General features: G+C 37.4%; 2 protein-coding genes across 7 annotated transcripts; both read left to right on the top strand.

The window, feature by feature from the left end:
- Nucleotides 1–634: 634 nt before the first annotated feature.
- Nucleotides 635–3576, top strand: LOC113677917 (3-hydroxyacyl-CoA dehydrogenase type-2). Its single transcript, XM_089191020.1, has 4 exons — nt 635–835; nt 1153–1311; nt 1980–2217; nt 2923–3576. Exons 1-4 carry the CDS (start codon nt 653–655, stop codon nt 3111–3113), a joined length of 771 nt encoding a protein of 256 aa, XP_089047146.1. The 5' UTR covers nt 635–652; the 3' UTR covers nt 3114–3576.
- A 3875-nt stretch (nt 3577–7451) lies between these two features.
- LOC113677874 (microphthalmia-associated transcription factor) lies at nt 7452–18936 on the top strand. Of its 6 annotated transcripts, none has more exons than XM_027194728.2 (11): nt 7452–7822; nt 12482–12722; nt 13991–14242; nt 14504–14532; nt 14705–14765; nt 14890–14952; nt 15160–15214; nt 15468–15527; nt 15714–15786; nt 16038–16185; nt 16488–18936. In XM_027194728.2, the coding sequence occupies exons 1-11, from the start codon at nt 7704–7706 to the stop codon at nt 16746–16748; spliced, it is 1362 nt and encodes a 453-aa protein (XP_027050529.2). In that variant the 5' UTR covers nt 7452–7703; the 3' UTR covers nt 16749–18936. The 6 variants fall into 6 exon arrangements, with proteins under 6 accessions (XP_027050529.2, XP_027050527.2, XP_089047145.1 ...); XM_027194726.2 differs by having other exon boundaries at nt 16035–16185; XM_089191019.1 differs by lacking the exon at nt 7452–7822 and adding an exon at nt 10062–10253.
- The last annotated feature ends 384 nt before the right edge of the window (nt 18937–19320 follow it).

Here is a 19320-nt window from a genome sequence, read left to right as displayed (position 1 = left end):
TGTCTAGAATAGATCAGACTAGACAAGACCAGATCAAACAAAATTATTAGAAACGTGTAACACTTGACGGGGGTAGATAAGGTAGACTCGACTCGACTACACTGAATAGACAACACTAGACCAAACAAAACACGACGAGGTGAGACTAGGTAAGACAACATGACACTAAAAAAAATTCCGGTGAGACTAGTCTAGAGTAAACCAGCCCAGACCAGACTAGACACAGTTAGAACCAGCTTAGATTAGACAATTCTGCACCAGACTAAACGTTAGACGAGACTAAATCAGATCAGATCAAGCTAGGCTACACTAGGCCAGACTAGTCGCTCTGACGAAGGGCTTACGCTCGTACAGTTGTTAACACTTAGTTACCTGTTATACTCTCCCACCGACGCAGCGCCACAGTTTCTTTAAAAATTTTGCCCCTTTATTCATTAAGCTAGACTAAACTAGAAAAGACCAGGTCAGATTAGGGCAGCCAATTTGGCCAGCTATTTTCACTATTTCCAAGGCATAGCACGAATGTGCGTAAAATCCCAAGTAGACGAACCCGTCGAGGTCTTCAACTATCTAACAGTTACACCCGCTATCCATAATAACCGCTGACTAGCCCGTCAGCATTGACCGGCTCAATACACGTATAAGAACCAACATGGCCGCGAATTTACAGAAGGCTGTGTGCATCGTAACCGGCGGTGCTTCGGGATTAGGGCGGGCGACAGCCCAGAGACTCGCAAAATATGGAGCAAAAGTAGTCGTAGCTGATCTCTCCTCAAGTGACGGGGAAAAAGTAGCAAAGGAATTGGGTGAAAGTTGCTATTTCACACCAACGGATGTGAGTTCATACTAGAATGTTTCGTAATTTTTTTGTAACCAATACGCTCACACGCATTCTTTGTAAAAGATTTCCAAAAAATTTTGTCACATCGAAAGATCTCAAGTTTGGGTGCTTTCTAAATATTTTGCGAAGCATCCCTTGTTCAAACTGTGAAGAATGGAAGCCTTTGCCACCCCCCCAAAAGCCCCGCTTTTGGGGGGGTGGGTTGGGGGGTGTGCCTTGTACACCAAGTCTCATTGGTGATCTGTTACTTAAAAGATGGACAATAACTTAGAATCTGTTTGTTTATTTGATTATTTTTGTGGTATTTCAAGGTTACATCAGAAGCTGATGTCCAGCAAGCTATCAAGTTAGCTAATGAAAAATTTGGTCCCCTCAATCTAGCCGTCAATTGTGCAGGAATAGGAATTGCTGTGAGAACTGTTTCTAAAAAGGGACCACACCCTCTTGATCAATTTGAGAAGGTCTTGAAGGTAAATCCATAAAATGTGTTTATTGCTTGGAGCTCTAATTTATCTGTATTCAACCTTTAACTCCCAAGATCTGAGTATGAATTCCCCCCTCTGGCTGTTACACATTTCCATATTAATGAGTTTAGTGAGTTTGGTCTTAGATCAAGATAACAACTTCTAACTGTTAATTTTAACTATTCTCTCATTACCTGTTTGCTGGATAATTTATTGTATATTATAGGGAGAAGTTAGATGTGAAACACTTCTGGGAGTGAAAGGGTTAAGTTCTTAAAATGACAAAATGCTTGCTGATAAAAAATTAATTTTATTTTTGTCAAACTGTTAGAAAAGTAGTAGTATAAACTTGTGAAAACTTGAAGAAAAATGGCAGTTATCAGTAACAATATTTATGTGGCTGCCACAGTTGTCCCCACTCAAATGTCACGGATGTTTAACCCTTTAACTCCCAAGATTTAATAACTAATTCTCCTTACTGTCTGCCATACAATTTATGTGATGTTAGTTTGGAGAATTTAGAATTGGGTCAACCAATAGTCCCCCAATTGATATTTTTCTTTATTCTCATTACTTGTCTGCTTGATATCATACTGATAATGTAAGGAGAAATTCTGTCAAAGTCACTTGTGGGACTTAAAGGGTTAACTAATTCAAGGTCTTTTGTCAATCAGGTTAATACAGTTGGGACTTTTAATGTCATACGACTTGTAGCAGAACAGATGACACAAAATGAACCAAATGAGGGTGGAGAGAGAGGGGTGATTATCAACACTGCGAGTGTGGCTGCTTATGATGGCCAGATTGGACAAGCTGCCTACTCAGCGTCTAAAGGTGCAATTGTCGGAATGACTCTGCCAATAGCTAGAGATCTTTCCAAACATGGAATCAGAGTTAACACCATTGCTCCAGGTGGGTCATCACTTGAGATCAGTTATTATTAACTATTCAAAGTAGCTGAGTGTCTTTGAAATAGTGTGATGCATTATCCTCACCAGTGTCATACTGCTTTTTTTAACTAGCAAAATTGCTTTGTGTGACTTGTGAAAATGGTTGATTTGTTAAAAAATATTGTTTAACCAAAGCTAGGTCATTTGCACTGGGTTCTTGGGTACATTGTTCTATGTTTACAGCACACTCTTGTTTTCCAATACTCCAGGAAGTTTGCATCAATCTCCTTTCAGTTCTCATTGACTCTGAGGGGTATTTTTCTTTACTCTGATTTGCTTTAGTTGCTTTTCCTTGGTTCTGGTTTTATCAAAAAATTATTTTCACCCTTTAACTCCCAAGATCTGATCGTTAATTCTCCCCTCTAGCTGCTACACATTTCCCTGTAACTTAGTTATAAGAATTTGGTGTTAGATCAAGACAACAACCTGTACCTGATAAGTTTGAGAATTATTATGAACTCTTTGCTGGACAAGGTATGGATATTATGGGGAAAAGTTACATGTTAATTACTCCTGGGAGTTAAAGGGTTAATTCTTATCAATATCTTGTGTAGGTGAAAATTAGTGGAAATCAAGGGGATATTATTTGACTTGAGGATATAATTTTTGACCAGATATTTTCCTTTCAAGGAACATTTGACCAAAAGTATGGCTTGTAATGTTTTAGGACTTTTCCTGACTCCTCTGCTGATGAGTTTGCCTGAGAAAGTCAGGGATGAGCTGGGTAAAACTGTTCCCTTCCCAAGTCGTCTGGGTGATCCTGCAGAGTTTGGACATCTGGTACAGAGTATTATAGAGAACCCAATGCTAAATGGTGAAGTTATCAGGCTGGATGGAGCTTTACGCATGCAACCTTGATGTCATTTCATTTTGGCCAAATTTTGACATCTTTCAAATGATTAGTCAGCTAGAAATGATTTCATGTGATAGGTGAGGTAGATAATTAACTTCTAGAACAATCTTTAAGTTGCATAAACATGCAAAACTGTGTACATTCCAGTTAACTTATTGTAGAGATTATTATTCTCTAGAACAGGGATGGGTGAGTGGAATGTCAATGGTTGGAGGGGGGGAGGAGAGGGATAAACTACATTTGCCCTTCCCCTCTTATCCTGTCATGTCTGCTGTCTCTCTGGAATACCAATAATTAATTTTCACACATGCAGCTCAGAAAATATATTACCACTGAAAGATTTTAAGCAAACCAGTATAGTAATAAATGAATAAACGCGCATATCTGTTGTGACTATGAATAGTTTTTCACATTTTTATGCATATATTATTAGATTTCCATCCTCATATAAATATGGATTTTGTAACAGAGTCTGTGTTTTTGTTATTTTCTTGGTAATCTAAAGGTCAGCCAAGGGAAAAACCTGAAGTATTTTTGCTTTGTGTAATTGTGTCATGTCCAATCACACTGGAGATCCTAACTCTGGAGCAAACCGCAAAACCAAAAACTATTTTACTAAAATTGAGTGTAGCTCTGCTTTCAAACATGCGATTGGCCTGATTGTGTTAACTTGACAAAACGGTACGTCAGAAATATTCTTGTGCTCGCGGTTTTCTGAGTTTTACAATAACTACCCCCAAAAACAAGCCCGTGAAGCGACTTGTTTTCCTCGTAGAAGAAGTGGAGCCCAAATAGTGAGTGTAAAATCTCTTTCACTATATTTCTATGCCTATTAATTGGAGAACGAGAAGTGACCCCCCAGTTCTACAGAAAAGTAGTGACCCAAGACACTAGAAAAATCAGTGACCTTGAACTAGGGAAATGACCTAAGATTGTCGCTAACTTAGACGGTGGCAAAGTTGACCCAAGACGACAGCGAATCGGTGTAAGACTCACAAACAGGCCGTTTGCGGGACGATCGAACAACCGCTCCCTTTTTTGGGTCTTGGGGTGGGGGGGGGGGGGCGTTGCCGAGGTGTGCTATTTTTCCTGCACCTCTTGAACCGAATTTTCTAGTTGCAGGTAATGCGAGCTTAGAGATGTAGGGTGTGCCGTGTTGAGTTGGAAACTTTGTGAGGGATTTGGTCACGAAATCTTGACAGATCCCACGGTTGGTGGTCAACCGAACGGAGCACGTACTGTCTTTGTTTACTTTACGGAGATCTCCTCGATTTCCCTTTGATAGTTCATAGTACGGTACGATCAAAAAACAGCGAGCATTTGCAATTTGTCACCTGAGTTCTCCATCATGTTTTCCTAGTTCGTCCTGTGTGACTGGAAATTTTTCTAAAATCACGTTTACCGTAAAAAATTTACGCCCATTCACGTTTTTTTCTTAAGCGAGCTACATACGTGCAGCTTCATCTGTGAAAACCTCGCCCCCTGTCGTGGTTATTGTGAAATCGGTCACACCCTCTGATTTAATCCTTTCGGTGTCAGAATGTTTGACTAACTGATTTGAATGAAATATTAAAATGGCTGACGTACAGTAGTTCTAAGCCAATATTTGGTCGCACAATTTTCCTTGACAATAAGGTGACTTATTTTGTCGTATTTTTCACTGTATCACTGTTGTTTTACATCGTTATTTTGTGGCGTAGACAACAGCAGTTTAGTCAAATTTGTTTTCTCGTCATGAGTCCACGGTGTGCTTCGGTTTGCGTTAATAAAGGCTTCTCCGGTCGTTTATTGACTGTTCGGCTAAACTTGCGGAATTTAGCCAAATCCAGGCTTCGGCAACTAGCCAGCGTTGAGAATGAGATGTAAAAATAACCGCTTGAAACAGTAAAGAACCAGACAGAGTAAAGAACAATTACAAGAAAAGTTAGGCTGTGATTTTTTTCTGTGAGCCTTTTATCTCTGAGTTTTCGGGAAAGAATTTGCAATTTGAAAGGCGATGAAAGCCTTCAGACATTCACGCATTATAGGCACCTTAAGAAACAGACGTTTTCGTTGACGACGGCGACGTGACGACCGATAAGAAACTAGAACTAAAGGGTTCATTTCTCTGACCAACATGACATCTTTTTGTTCTCTCCACTCCATCTATAGATTAAACATACACTATATTTGAAAAATAACTCGACGAATTCAAGCCCTATACTATTAAAGCTTCTCTAATGATAGACACATCTCTTTTGAAATTGTTATAGCGAAAAATTACAAACTGTTAAGCTTACAAGAGTCGTTCTGCCTTGGCATATCAAAGACAGAAATTATTTTACATGTTATATGTGTAATGTTAGAGCGATCAATTGCCATCAATTGTACACTCTTTATTTTTGTCAACTATTTTGATTCAAGTATCGGAAAAAAAAACGTTTTGCGAAGAACGCAATCTTCTTGTGTGTACAAGAAGCATGTATTTGTCTGCTTGTGAACATGGTGATTGACACACTAAATACAAAATTAATTTGAGTCGATTAAAAAAGCTTCCATGTCAAATGAAAGGCCAGGAGGAAGGAATTACAAAAATGACTCAAGTGTTATTTCAAGCTATCAGTTATACATTGAGAAAATCGGAAAAGACAACTAATTATTCCACTGAATGAAAGCAACCTATTCGTTGGAAGCTAGTTTGGCATGCGAAAATAATTTTAAAAAATGAAACTAATAATGCTTGCAGAACATTATTTCAAACATAAAATCAATCATTATGTAATTTTACCAAGCTTCCAAATTAAATTACTCCGAAAGTAAACTAAATGTGATCAAAACAAAAGATTAATTGCTCAAGCTCTTATCACGACGTGAAACCCCAAGTTCTCGCGTGCTCGACTTCGGGACACCGGCAAGTTATGTCACAACGTGTTGTACATGCGCAGTGAGGACTGCAAAGAAATTTCACGTTTCCAGTTGCCGTCTTGAGGCCGACGACCTAATTACAGAACGCCACATAGAGCGTAACTAATAAAGCAAACGTATATTTCACGGTCTGAGTTTAAAGAGTGGCTTTAAGAACGATTACATAACCTTTCTCCTTGCATTTGCCACATGAAAGGGGTGAATACCGATTCAGAGGGTAAAACCCCAATACCTTCATGCCTGGACACGTTCCGTTTTATTATTAAAACAACTTCCTCTCATGTCACCTCTAGATTTCACGTGTAGTGTCACATGACTTTTGATGTGTTCGGACATCGAGTCCACCACCCACTGCCCGTATGCGAACTTCGGCTTCGGCATTTTGTCGTAAATAATTTTCCACTGTCGTGAGGCGTTCCCATGCTCAAATTAACAGGAAGCGTTTGATTATTCCATGTCGCAACGCCCCCTCTTACAGTCTTCGCATCTATTTTAGCGGTAGCGAAATAACAAAGAAGTCATTTTGTGTGTAGAAACGCTTTACGACTGAAGAAAATTATTTACGACCACATGCCGAAATTGAAATTCGGACACAGTAGTGGGATGTTGACTCGATGTCCGAACTTGCGCAGTTTTTTTTACATCAAAAGTCGTGTTTCACCAGACGTGAAACCTTAGGCCGAAAAGGTGAATTCTGAATGGTTGTCTAAAGTCACGCGCCAAGTATTTTGATATGCGATTAGTAAGCATCTGTGTCAATTTTAATTTAAACAGAAAAGCTAATCTGCTAATCAATTAAAAATTTTCCGCTAATGGCTGTCGAGCATGTTTGATTTTAATACGATAATTTTTTGAAGGAGCTGTTTTTATCGTATCAACACACACTTGCAATTTTACTTACAATTTTACTTTCACATGGGCTCACAAATCTTAGAGTTTCCCTGGTGATCCTCCTTCACTTATCAAAAGTTTGAAAACTCTGACAAAGTAATCAAAAACTACAACAACAACGGATACAAATATTTCTTATTTTATTAAGAACATTTGAAAAACTAAAATTTTTTTTGATATCTTTAAGCCGGTTTTGCCTGTTTTATTTTGATTTTTTTTTCACTTAAAAAATGTTTTATGACTTGTACTTCGGCCAGTTTTGAATTTTTAGACAAAACACGTGGGCTGAAGGTTGCCTTCACGTTTTGACCATGTCGTTTTTCTCACTTGCACGTCCCGTGAGAGAGCACATGACACTTTTGGTTCACTCTTAGTTGGAGGCGTAAATATTCATGTAGCGCCGCAGCGATCACGCAAGGGGGAACCCTTGGGGTTAATTGATTTTCACAACTGTTAATTTTCGTCACCATCTCTTAAGTGGACAATTGACACACTCCACACCCATATTATTTCCCCCATAAAAGGATCGGAAAATGACAGTTGTTACTGAAATAACTGCCAAGCCCACCGCGAAACAGCCAATCACGATTCATTGACGTAAGGATCTATTTTTAGTATCACGTGGTCTAAATTGACCAATTAGAACCGAGCTTATAGTAAGCAAGATGGAAGGTTATGTGCGAGATGAAAGTTTTTTAACGAAAGAAGTTTGAGCTCGCTTTAGCAAGGTTTCCTCGTTAGCTCGTCCTCTAGGCCTTCAATCCTAGCTTCATTTCAATCTCGATTATCAAGGCTTTCAAATGAGTGAATCAGGAGTGGATCTCGACTTTGATCTTCTAAGTCCTGACGACTTCGGTTCGCACGAAGAAGAAGTGTTCGATTTTTACACGATAAAGTCTAAAATTCCGGATCTTCCAAGGTAAGTCGAGCTTAAAGTGTACTAAGAACAAATTTCTTAGGACATTCTACAATACCAATTTACTATGCAAAATTTTAAGGTCGTGATTTCCTCGCTTCCTGCTCCAAAATTGAAATATTTTTTTAGCCCAAAGCGTAAAGGCCAGTCGCGCAATCGATCGAAACCAGCCAGTACATGAGATGAAATCAGCTGTAATCTACTGTTATTTAACACGTAAAGGAACTCACTGCGTCAGATACGTGACAATTTTGTGCAAGATCGTTCGAACTTTCAGAGAATTTATCAGTAACGCAGCTCGTCTGAGTATGCTCTCTGAAATGTGGTCGGGGGTCTTGGGTTTTATCATGTCGTGAACTTGCGTCTTTCATCCCATTGGTTTTAAAACCAACTCGTCCTGACATGAATTTATTTTTGGACATAACACGTGAAAAACATGAATACTTCTCAAGAAAACACGTATTACACCCTCTTCTGATCACGATCAATTTGTGTTCATTTTTTCCGAGTTTAAAGGTGTAATGGATCGGAAAATTGTATACGTTGCAACTCTTACGTTTCTCGTCGCTCAACGGAGCGTTATTCCTTTGGATAAATGCAATTTTCCTCCCTGTTGAAACAGAAAGTTTTACAGTGCTTTTATTGTTCAAAGTTTGAACTGAATATTCTTTGTCTTGTACAAAGGAAAATGGTTTGATTCGACAACTTGCTGTTAGTTGCGGTAGTGAATTTTCTTGTGCTTTTTCGCTCTTTCGTTTTCAGTTTCGATTATTTCATTGCGTAGCACCATTGTGCTTGTAAGCAGTTTGTTTTAGTTTTGCTTGCCCTGATCGTATTACATTTAACTCGCCCTGCTTGCTTCTTAGGCAAAATAAAACAAGTATATCTTGGGTAAATGACTATAGCTGTTCTTTTAAGCACGTGTGATTGTTTTGAAGCTTTCCTCAAAGCGTTTTCAGTTTTTAAACAGTGGGATAAACGAGTGTTTTGTTTTCATTCTCTACTTTTGACAGATTATTTTCATGTGACCTTCACGTTATTGTGCAAGATACAAAAGACCAATTGTTCTGGCAGCAAACTGAATTTTCTTGCATGTTAAATTCCTGCTAAATTTTTGCATTGGGAATCCTAAATTTCGTTTGGACAATTTCGCTTCCTTTTGGCTTCTGTATGAGAGATTTTTTAGATTCGGGAAATTTTTGTACAAATTTTTGATTTCACAAGCACTAGTTTATTAGTTTCAGCAGACCTTTACCGAAACAAATGAAATTACTATGAATGAATTGATTTTCTCAGTTGATCATCTCTTGATTCTCTCTTCTCTTCCCAGATATATAATGACAGCCATAGAATTATTGAAACAGACTGAAATGTTAAGTTGAAATTTCGGTTGTCATTACTGAAGCCTTTGCAGGAAGAAATGTTACCTGTGAATTACAGATTTTTTTTGTGTGTTAAAGTTTTTTTTTTGTAAATTCTTTCGTGATCGGTAAAATCTGTTGAGATCTTCAAAAAATTCACAGATAGTGAACTAAAAATAGGGAGAGTAATTCACATAGCATAAATTTCCATGAAACATTGATGCAAGATCACTGTCAAATAGTTGTGAGTAGGGAAGGGGGGAGCCTGTGAACTGTTTCATACCCTGCTCAATCCACCCACGATAATGGTATAAGTAGAGCCCCTCCCCCTCCCTTCCCCTCCCTCCCCCTTTCTCATCATGCCTGCCATAACACAGGGATAAGTTATTAGTATTAAAATTATTGACTGTCAGTTAATCAGGTTTTATCTTATAGAAGGGGATACCTCTAATTGAGACTGACTGGCATGGCTGCCATTGCTTGTCTTAATTAAGGTATTCCTACTCCATCCTACATGGAATACCAGATCCTTTTGGGTTATCTTCCAGTATTTTCTTAGGTTTCCTTGACAATTTGCTATTACCCATGGATACCTCCTGGTGAAATCCTTTCAAAGTGAACTGTCTTGTCCTGGAACACAACTTATTGCCCTGGCTATGTCCTCAACCTGGACTGTTGAATCCAAAGTCCTTAGCAAAGACTACTACACTGTCTTTGTGGCCCATTCCAATGAATGATTTACTTATTAAAGTCCAGTGCTGGTTTATAATTCAACAAGAAATCCTCTTTGACATGTGCTATAATAACACCTGATCAGTGTGTGAGAGGAAGCACATGATTTTTATGTGACATTCTGAGAAATTAAACCTTTGGTGTGTTCTGAGAAACCCTAAGTGTTTTCTGACTAGTGTACTTATCACTACAACTTAGTAGGCCAATCTTAAAAGATTTTTCTCAATGGTTAAATCAATGAGCAACCGCCCTGAGTTAAAAAAACAGAATTCCTACCAGACTGATGCAGGGGTTATCAGAGAGCCTGTCACTTTCAGAGGTAGAAGGATCCAAAAATTGCGGTCAGTTCTCTCTGTGAATTCTACTAATAGATCTGCTAGAATTATCCCAATGTACCTCCGAGCTATGGATATGCGAAGACGAGACGATAGGTATCTGAAGCAATTTGTTTTTGTTGTTAGCACTTCAGGAAATGGCTTAGCTTAGAATTTTTCAAAGGTCTTTTCTCCCCAAGCAAGCAATTGTTACTAAGTAGTTGCACAATAGTTCAGATTAGGATTTTTATTGAATAATGTTGTTATTTACGAATGTGTACACCTCTGTTAGGTGGTTGCCTACCATATAGATATTTCCAGTTGTCGAAAAATGCGAAAATTCCTAAAGTTTGCCTGTATAGGCCATCAGTATGAGTACTATTTATGGTTGAGTGTTGTTGCCATCTTTATGTGGTAGTGAAACTATCTCTTCATGTTATTGAGAGCTTCACTGCAAGTGAAGCATGTGACATCGTTATGCCCTTATGTGCCCTTTTGCTCTACATAATTAACCCAAATACAGGTCATTAAAAAAAAAATGTTGACCATGAACTTAATTGTCAGAAATTTTATGTTCTGTGCAGCTAACTCATGTAAAGATCTGTTTTTGGTGTTGAATACTTTCCATACAGCAACTTTTTTGTATTGATCTCCTAAAAAAGAAGTAAGGATCGTCATTAGCCTTCATGCAGTGTGCATGTATGTTTTGTGAACTATGTTGTGACTCTGCTGAAATGGCCAGTGCTTTTTGAGGCCAGATTTCCCTAGAGTCTAATTAAAATCATGGCATGGTACAACAAAGACAGAAAGTCATCATTTTTTATTTATATGAAAATCAGTTGGTTGAAATATTCCAAGATATATGTTTATGTGTAGCATCAATGGCATTTTTGTTTGTTCTATAATATATTAAGATCTCTAGCACTTGTCCTTCAACAAAGTTATAGCGCAGCAGTCTGACATACTTAAGTTCTACACTGTATGGCTTCCAGCTGAAATGAGTTTGATTGCTTTTAATTACCATTTGCAATCAATTTTTGTGCCATAAAGGTTAATAATAGTTTCACTTCTGTTTTCCCTTTTTTGCTAACCTTCAACACCCTAACAATAGCATCTTAATTTTTCACACTTTTCCTTATACATTTCCTTTGGTATTGACAAGGAGGATTTGTTTAACAATGAAAGCTTCCAAGGCTGGTGATCATTTCCTTTTATCTCTTGGTGGTAAAGGATTGACTGATCGGTGTAACTGTAAGGAGAAATTAGATGCTTGTCTCTGTGAGAGTAAGAAAGGTTAGGAAAGCAGATTCACCAAAAAAAACACACTTTGAACAAATATGTTATGTCTTTATGTATAAGAAATTCAGAATGTCCAATCTTGTGATCTTCATTTCTTAAGTTTGTCTATAAACCAAGGCCAGTCTGTCTCACATAAAGCTACAATGCACATCTCTACAAAATTTTGCACTCTGATAGACTATCATTTTCACATCATTCATCAAATGAAGGGAAGTAAAACTCTCTATGAAACTCACCTTTTGTTAACTATCACTACAGAAGGAGCCAGTTGTTTATCATCTTGCTGGTCACTAGAAATGTTGTCAACCTAGAAACTCGTTATGCCTTTTAACTTGTTTTCCTGTCAGCTTTTTTGGACATGCCCATTAAAGGAGATCAAATAAATTGACTTGAGGGGATTCCTCTTCATCCATAGCACTCCCTTCAGAGAAATCAAATTACACTCTGCTAAATGTCACATTCCTGTAGTTCCTGTGAAAAATCCTTTGTGACAAGAGGTGGGGTGGTGTTGTCTCATATATCAACAAAGAGGAAGGGTGTGGAGGCCTTATATGGCATTACTGACTTGCGTTACCAACAGAAAATTAGCATTATTTTACATGTGGGGTCAAATATTTTTTTATAATATGACACCTTTACCCTACATAGGAAATGTTTATACAATGGTTATGTGACTATGGTTTCCATCTATTTTTAGATCATTGTTTCAAAAGCATTAAAAGTAATGCTCTGTGCAGTTGTGCTTCAGTATAACTAGACACTTGACAGAAGAAGTAATTTATCCATTCAACATTATTTCATCTTCATATTTATTTAACATATTTATACTCAAGGAGTAATATGCTAGGCATGACTACAGATTGTGTCACAAGCCATTTTATGGGAAGTTATCCACAGACAGAGGAACCACTGAAGTGGATTTTAACAAATAATTATTCCAATTCTCACAACTACAGTGACGTCTCATCAGCCCTTGGGTTGCTGTTAGATCGCAAGGATCCAATCAAGAACATGTCAACCCCTATAACACGGACAAATTTCAAACAACAGCTGCAGCGTCAGCAGCTGGAGCAACAAGATCAGCTGTTTCAGAAGCAGGGGCCTCCTGATTTGAAAGCACACTCACAAAGCATAGCAGTTCCCAGGACAGCATCTCCAACAACATTGCCGCCAGATGTTCCAACCAGTGTGCTACAGGTAGGAAGCAAACTTCAATTTTTTGAGCCTCCTATCAGAAAACAAAGACAACATGCAGTGCCTCGGGAAAAATAAAAGTAACTTGAACTTATATTCAGTTGCATCAACATAAAACAAAACTCTTTGATAGAAATGAAGAGAACTTATTTGATTAATGCATGTGTTTAATTCTTGTTTGCAATGAGCTCAGTTTTATTCAACTGGATTAAGTTTCCCTTACCGAAATAAACAGGAAAATAAGTTCCCTAAGTCATAATAATCTTGCATCATTAACATGAACACTTCCTTCTAATAGTGGACTTTGCACGGTGTTTTTCCTGTTAAACTCTAATTGATTTAAAATATGGCTGGTGGTTTAACCCCAAAGGAAGCTATTTTCATGGCACAGGATGTATTTTTGGATTGCATACTGCTTATACAGGAAGCCTCTTTCCATTTTCTTATTAATTTTTTTATAACTCTCATACTTGTGTAGTCATGCAAGTACATAGTTCATATTGTTTCAGGTGCCCAAGATTTTCACATGCACAATTGTTAGAGAAGGTTTATTCTTTGATCATTGTGTTGTTGTCTACAGATATATAAATTCATTGACCTCTAAAAACACCCCTAAATTGCAAAGCTTTGTTTGAGATGTAAACACCTGTACTTGTTTTCCTGAATTGTTGAGTCCTGTAGAAACATGAGAGGGTACTCAAGGTGGAAAACAAAATAGGAGAAGCTATGATTTGCCTGGGCACACAGAGATAATTATGTTAGAGGGATTAAAGTGTAAAGTCCGCTTTGAATATTTATTTGCGGTCACATGAGTTTAAAAATTAGTATGTGTAGTTTTTATATGAATGTGTAGCCTGGATTATAAATTTATTCATTCAAATACAGTGAAGAGTCCAAAGATTAGAGCTGGATTTACACGTGTATCTTATAAACCTGATATTTACAGGAGCTTGACCTTTGGTGACCCTTTGTGTCTACGCTTTTCCTTTTAGGGAGGTGGATTTCCTAGGGACAATTCAAACAGCCTTTTTTTTAGAATAGGTTGTTAAGAACTGTTGTGTTCATGAAATTCTTGTTCAATTGATTTAAAGGGAGGGAGGTAACAAGTAACTATATTCAAAGAGCTCTAGGTTGTTTCAAGAATACCTTTGCATTGCAATGCTTATTTTTGGTATTCTGTTACAATTGTGTCAAGAGCAATGATAACATTGAAAAGATTCTCGGAAAGTATGAATGAAACGTGTTAAACAACCTTGGTGTCTTCATTGCAGGTCAAAACACAGTTGGAAAATCCAACTCGCTATTTCATTGCACAAAAACAGAAGAGACAAGTGAAAGAATATCTTAAGAATCAGGGATCACCGTCTTCCACTGGAGAGTTGACGATTGTTAGCAGTGCAAGCCAGCCCACCCTCAATGCAATTAATCAACAAGCTGTGGCTGCCTTATCTGCTAGTCGACTCATGGGACAACCGGAGAGTCCAATGGCTGTTATGAGTGGGGATGGAAACCATCCTAGCGAAGTGAGTGATTATAGAGATGTTTAGATAAGTTTTTGATAAAGACAATCTGGTTTTTGTTTTATCTTTTTTCTCTTCCTGTAAGAAAAGGATTGCATAACTGAGAATTGACCCATCACTCTGAAGTCCTCCTGTTTTCAAAATTAAATAAAGGGTTTTTAAATACCCTTACAGATGATATAATGATAATAGTAATTTTAAGGTTTGCAGTAATGTCTAGTTTTTGCCATGCTAATTATGTTATTTACCTTTTTCCCCCTAAAGGTTGATAATTTGCTGGAAGACATTATGAGGTGTGTACGAATGCTGTTTTTAGTCTTATTACCAGAGAAAACATTGACTTGACCTACATTAAATCTATTAATTCTGTAGGAAATATGTGTATCTTAAAATTTTCATGATCACTATTGAGTAAGTTTTTAACAAGGATTTGAAGAAATTAATATTTTGACCTTTTTATTGCAGTCTGGAATCAAATCCTGTTGAAGATGGTCTGACATGGGACCCAAGTCTCCAGTTAGGCTCAGTAAGTAACAAATAACTTCTTGAACTCATAGTACATTTGTCTATGTAAAGTTAGATTTTGCTGTCAATTTTTTCCATCCAGATAAAATTTTGATATCTAATGTTTGCCTCTCTGTTCTCCTCAGGTTCCCCAGGTTGCAACAGGCAATGTGTTTGATTTGTACAATGGTCTGACAATGAACACCATGGTGAGATATTATTACTATGACAAAAATGAGTTATTTCAACTATTTTAGATTATTATTTTGGAAATTTGGTTGCTCATACGTAAAACAAAGGGATTATTTGAAGGGTTCAGTAAAGTCCATTTTATAGTTGTGTGTTCACATGTAGTTGTGAATCCATTTGTAGAAGTAAGCTCAGAAAATAAATGTACTTCTTTCTTTTCTTTGTAGATCCAGGCCCCTGCTGCATCATCTTGCCCTGCAATGATAAAGCAAGAGCCACAAGGTGAGATTTGAATAGGTGACTAATGGAATTAGTTAGGACTTAAGATCTGGTTTATGTACAGACATAGCAACAGATGTTCAGTTTTCTCAGTGGTATCTTAGTATTTTAGCCTTAAACTCCCACGAGTGACCAAGACAGAATTTATCCATACCAAATCAATAAAATATCAAGGAGACAAGAGATAAGAATAAAGGTAAAATATTTAAATTGAAGGACAAATCTTAAGTTGTATTTTTGAAATTTTTTTCTCCAGATTCAGTTCTTGACCCAAATTTTGCTAAAGACAGGCAGAAGAAAGACAACCACAATATGAGTAAGTATTTTTTTTATTTATTCTGCTATCTTCAAGACTCTCATCTTAACTTTCACTGTGATGTACTTTCAATACTTAACATATCTTCTTGTTAGTTATTTACCTTGACATCACAAGCACTATTTTTATTTTGTTGAAAAGTAGGTCCGTGTCTAATAATGTTATCACTTTATGTGTTTTCTGCAGTTGAGAGAAGAAGAAGATTCAATATCAATGACAGAATAAAAGAACTGGGAACTCTTCTTCCAAAGCAAGATTCGTAAGTAGAGTTCAATCCTTGGATTCTTTGTGTAGTTATTGTCGTCCTTTGAGAGCAGTCCAAAATTGGTTTAGAAGTTGCTCTCACTCTGATAGATGGTTCCAAGTTTGCTTTTGTTTAGTTTTTATCGATACATTGGCTGGTTAGGAGAACATGTTTCAGTCTCACTTTTGCGACAAATTCTTAACATCTTTCTCAGTGTCTTGATTCTTCATTAAATATTTTCTTTTTTTTTGCCTCTTTGTTAGTAGTGATGTGAGGCAAAACAAGGGAACCATTCTCAAGGCTTCTGTGGATTATATAAGGAAGTTAAAGAGAGAGCAAGATCGCATGAGGCTGCTTGAGGAAGAAAAGAAGAACACAGAGGAAATCAACAGAAGACTTTTGCTCCGAGTTCAGGTATAGTAATGCTACAGATAAAAGTGTTGGTTCAAATTTTCTACATGTAGAAGGGGTAGAGAAGAGTGGAATAAGCCAACATCAACATTGTTGTGGTCAGGTATCCCAAATTAAGTTTCTCCTTGAAGGGGCTTGTAATGCCAAGCGTCTGACAAGAAACTCAGATTTTAACATTGTCACATGCTCGTCTTCGACAATGTTTCCTTAGCTGTATAAAGTGTAGGAGAATGTGATCGCTATGGATTCGAAACTGATTCAGTTCAGACTGGGGTATTTACAAGTTCTGTTTTGTGAATTTTCAGGAGTTGGAGATGCATGCTCGGGCACATGGCATTCCCACCACCCCTCTTACTTCTGACACAACCACAGCACTGTTATCCTCCATTTTAACAGTAAAACCTTCAGGCGAGGGAGTGAAAATTAAGCAAGAACCTGTGGACAGTGGTTGTTTATCCAATTCATGCGGCCATGAAAACCAAGAAGCAATGGAAGACTACTCATTGCCCTCTTCATGTAACCCAAGCCCTCGCTCAAACAGTATGGATGATGATATGACTGATTGAGCTGGCAAATATTCTCTCTGCAATAAATGGACATGCTTATCTGAAATGCAAAGGGCAGAAGGTCAGCACGCCTGTGTTTTATTATATGACCTCTTTCTTAAGGCCTTGAGGAGTTCAGAAAGTTGTCGAGACGGTTCTTTAGCAAGAAAATATAACATCATGCAGCCCTGCAGATGTCCGAGATAAAGATATGCAAGTGTGATCCAATTGAACATCATCCCAGTAGCTACGGTATCAGTTAGCAACAAATTAGTCCAAGATGTTGACAAGTAACCACAAGATGTCGCTGAGAAGAGAACTTAAGTATTCTTAAGGACATCTCTATCTTTACAGCCACTTGATAGTCTTGGTGTCTATACTAAAGCTTCAGCAGCAGATTAGTCCAAGATGTTGACAAGTATCCACAAGATGTCACTGAGAAGAGAACTTAAGTATTCTTAAGGACATCTCTATCTTTACAGCCACTTGATATTCTTGGTGTGTCTATACTAAAGCTTTGCCCATTGCTAGGCAGGAAGGGGAGGGGGGGGAGAAGGCTTTCAGTGAGTTCGGCAGAGTGGTCCTATTAAATACATGGACCTCTTTGGACCATTTCATGGGCCATCCTTGGCTTGTAAAATTCTTGGGGCTAATTTTGATGAAACCTTGTTATTTGCAACTTATGTGGTGGTGATTAAATTGCTTATTCTTTTCATTTCCTGTGCACTGGAAACAAAAGGTAGCAGACTTTTGAAAATGTTTTAAAACAGGACAGTAGTGCCAGACTTGTACTTTTGGTCTGATATTCAGGCAATAATGTTTGTGATACATGTTAGCCACCTGCAACTAAATGGTACCATCAAAATTTTCCCTGAGAATTTTGCATATTTATGTTTGAAATAATTGACATCACTTCATTATGTTACTTACTGGTTACCCGCACCATCACAAGGCAGGGCTCTTATGTGTGTTTCTGTGTTCAGTAATGATCAAACTTAAAATTCTCCAACATACATTCATAATAAAATTATATGAAGGAAAAAAAAGTAGTCTTACTGTGAAGCAGTTGTCAGAGTTTCACATCCAAAAAAAATTTTCTTAAGATGCTTAAACATGTTAGTGAATGGCAGTGTTTTGAAGGTCCATTTTAATTCATGTCGTTTTATCTTGCATATATTCAATATTTTAGCTGGGATTTTTTTGTTTACTTACATATTTAGAACAAGGAATTAGTTTTTCAAAGCTCTAGATTGTTGACCCAGAAGTTCCAGTTGCAGTGAACAATTTCCTACTTTAAATTCTCACAACATTTTTGTAGATAATTCCTTGAATGATGACCAATTAAAATCAGCTGGTTTTCGAGATTGACTGAAAGATTCTTTGGTTTTTATCAAACATGTTCTGTATGTGTTCAGAACACTGTTTGGTCACTCCAGTTCTTAATTTTGCTTTGGAGCATTAAAACAGGAAATTCTTTAGGGGCATGAGTGTTTTCCACCCATTTTTAGTTTGGAACAAAATTGATTCGAATTGGAAAGTGTTTATTAACTTAAGAGTGAAGTGTGTAGTATTTTTTTTTTAATTTTATGTAGAGCTAAATCCTCACAACCTGAGCAATGTAAAATGTTTGAGAAAGAGTGAGGAGATTTTCTATTTCAGCGTAGGAACTTACGCTGGTTAACCAAACACTGTACATACTTGCTTTTTGGCAAAGCTGCAGTTTTATACGAAAGGGGCTTTGAATGTTTTGTTTTTCTCTTTTTCTGTTTTACATGACTATACATGCATGATAGTTGGAGAAATCAGATCATGCCCGTTTTCTTTAAATCGTTCACAGGTATTTTAAGTAATCACTCGCTGCATCCGTTAACAGGGTCAAATGCTAAATGATAATAGTCTTGAATTGCCATCTCAGCACTATTAGAGAGAAATTGAGGACAGTCTATATTTAGTGATTTTTAGGGATGTGCTTGTGGGGCAAGATATATAGTTTATTTGGATAACATTTTAAATATTTAAATACAAAATGGTAGTTAAAAGTTTTTATCGAAAGGAATTAATTTGAGCACTTGTGTTGGCCAAATTGGTTGAAGTTGTTTGGCTTTATAGTGCAAGACGTGAGTCAAAAAAAGGAATTCAATGAAAAGATAAGTGTAAAAGTAAACAAAGGAGAAAAAAAAAAACAAAATAAAAATTTGTGTTCTACGTAGTTTTAGTCTATTTTTTTTTATGGTGGAGTTTTGGACGGACGGGGGGGGGGGGGGTAACTAAGTGTAATCTAAGAGGAGGGAGGTTAATCAGGCATAACAGACATGAACAGGAAAGGAGGAGTAGGGGAGACGCAAAACACGAACCAGACGGGGTACCGAGTAAAGAGTGGATTAAGGTCACTTTTTATTTCTTTCATATCACTTACCAAATATAATCTTGAGAAACGTTCCCTTACGTCTATAGGGAGTTCCCATTCTTTAAAGTTGGGTTTCTTTGCAAGTAACTTGCTTCAGAGAAAAAGGCGGGTCAGGTCCGAAATGTGCGAGCTGTGCATTTTAAAGACCCTCTGTCCATGACTGATCACTCTATTGCACAGTCCATT

This window comes from Pocillopora damicornis, chromosome 13 (genome assembly GCF_964200805.1).
Source record: "Pocillopora damicornis chromosome 13, jaPocDami1.2, whole genome shotgun sequence".
NCBI classification, from domain to species: Eukaryota; Metazoa; Cnidaria; class Anthozoa; order Scleractinia; family Pocilloporidae; genus Pocillopora; species Pocillopora damicornis.
This window is presented reverse-complemented; position numbering and strand designations above follow the sequence as displayed.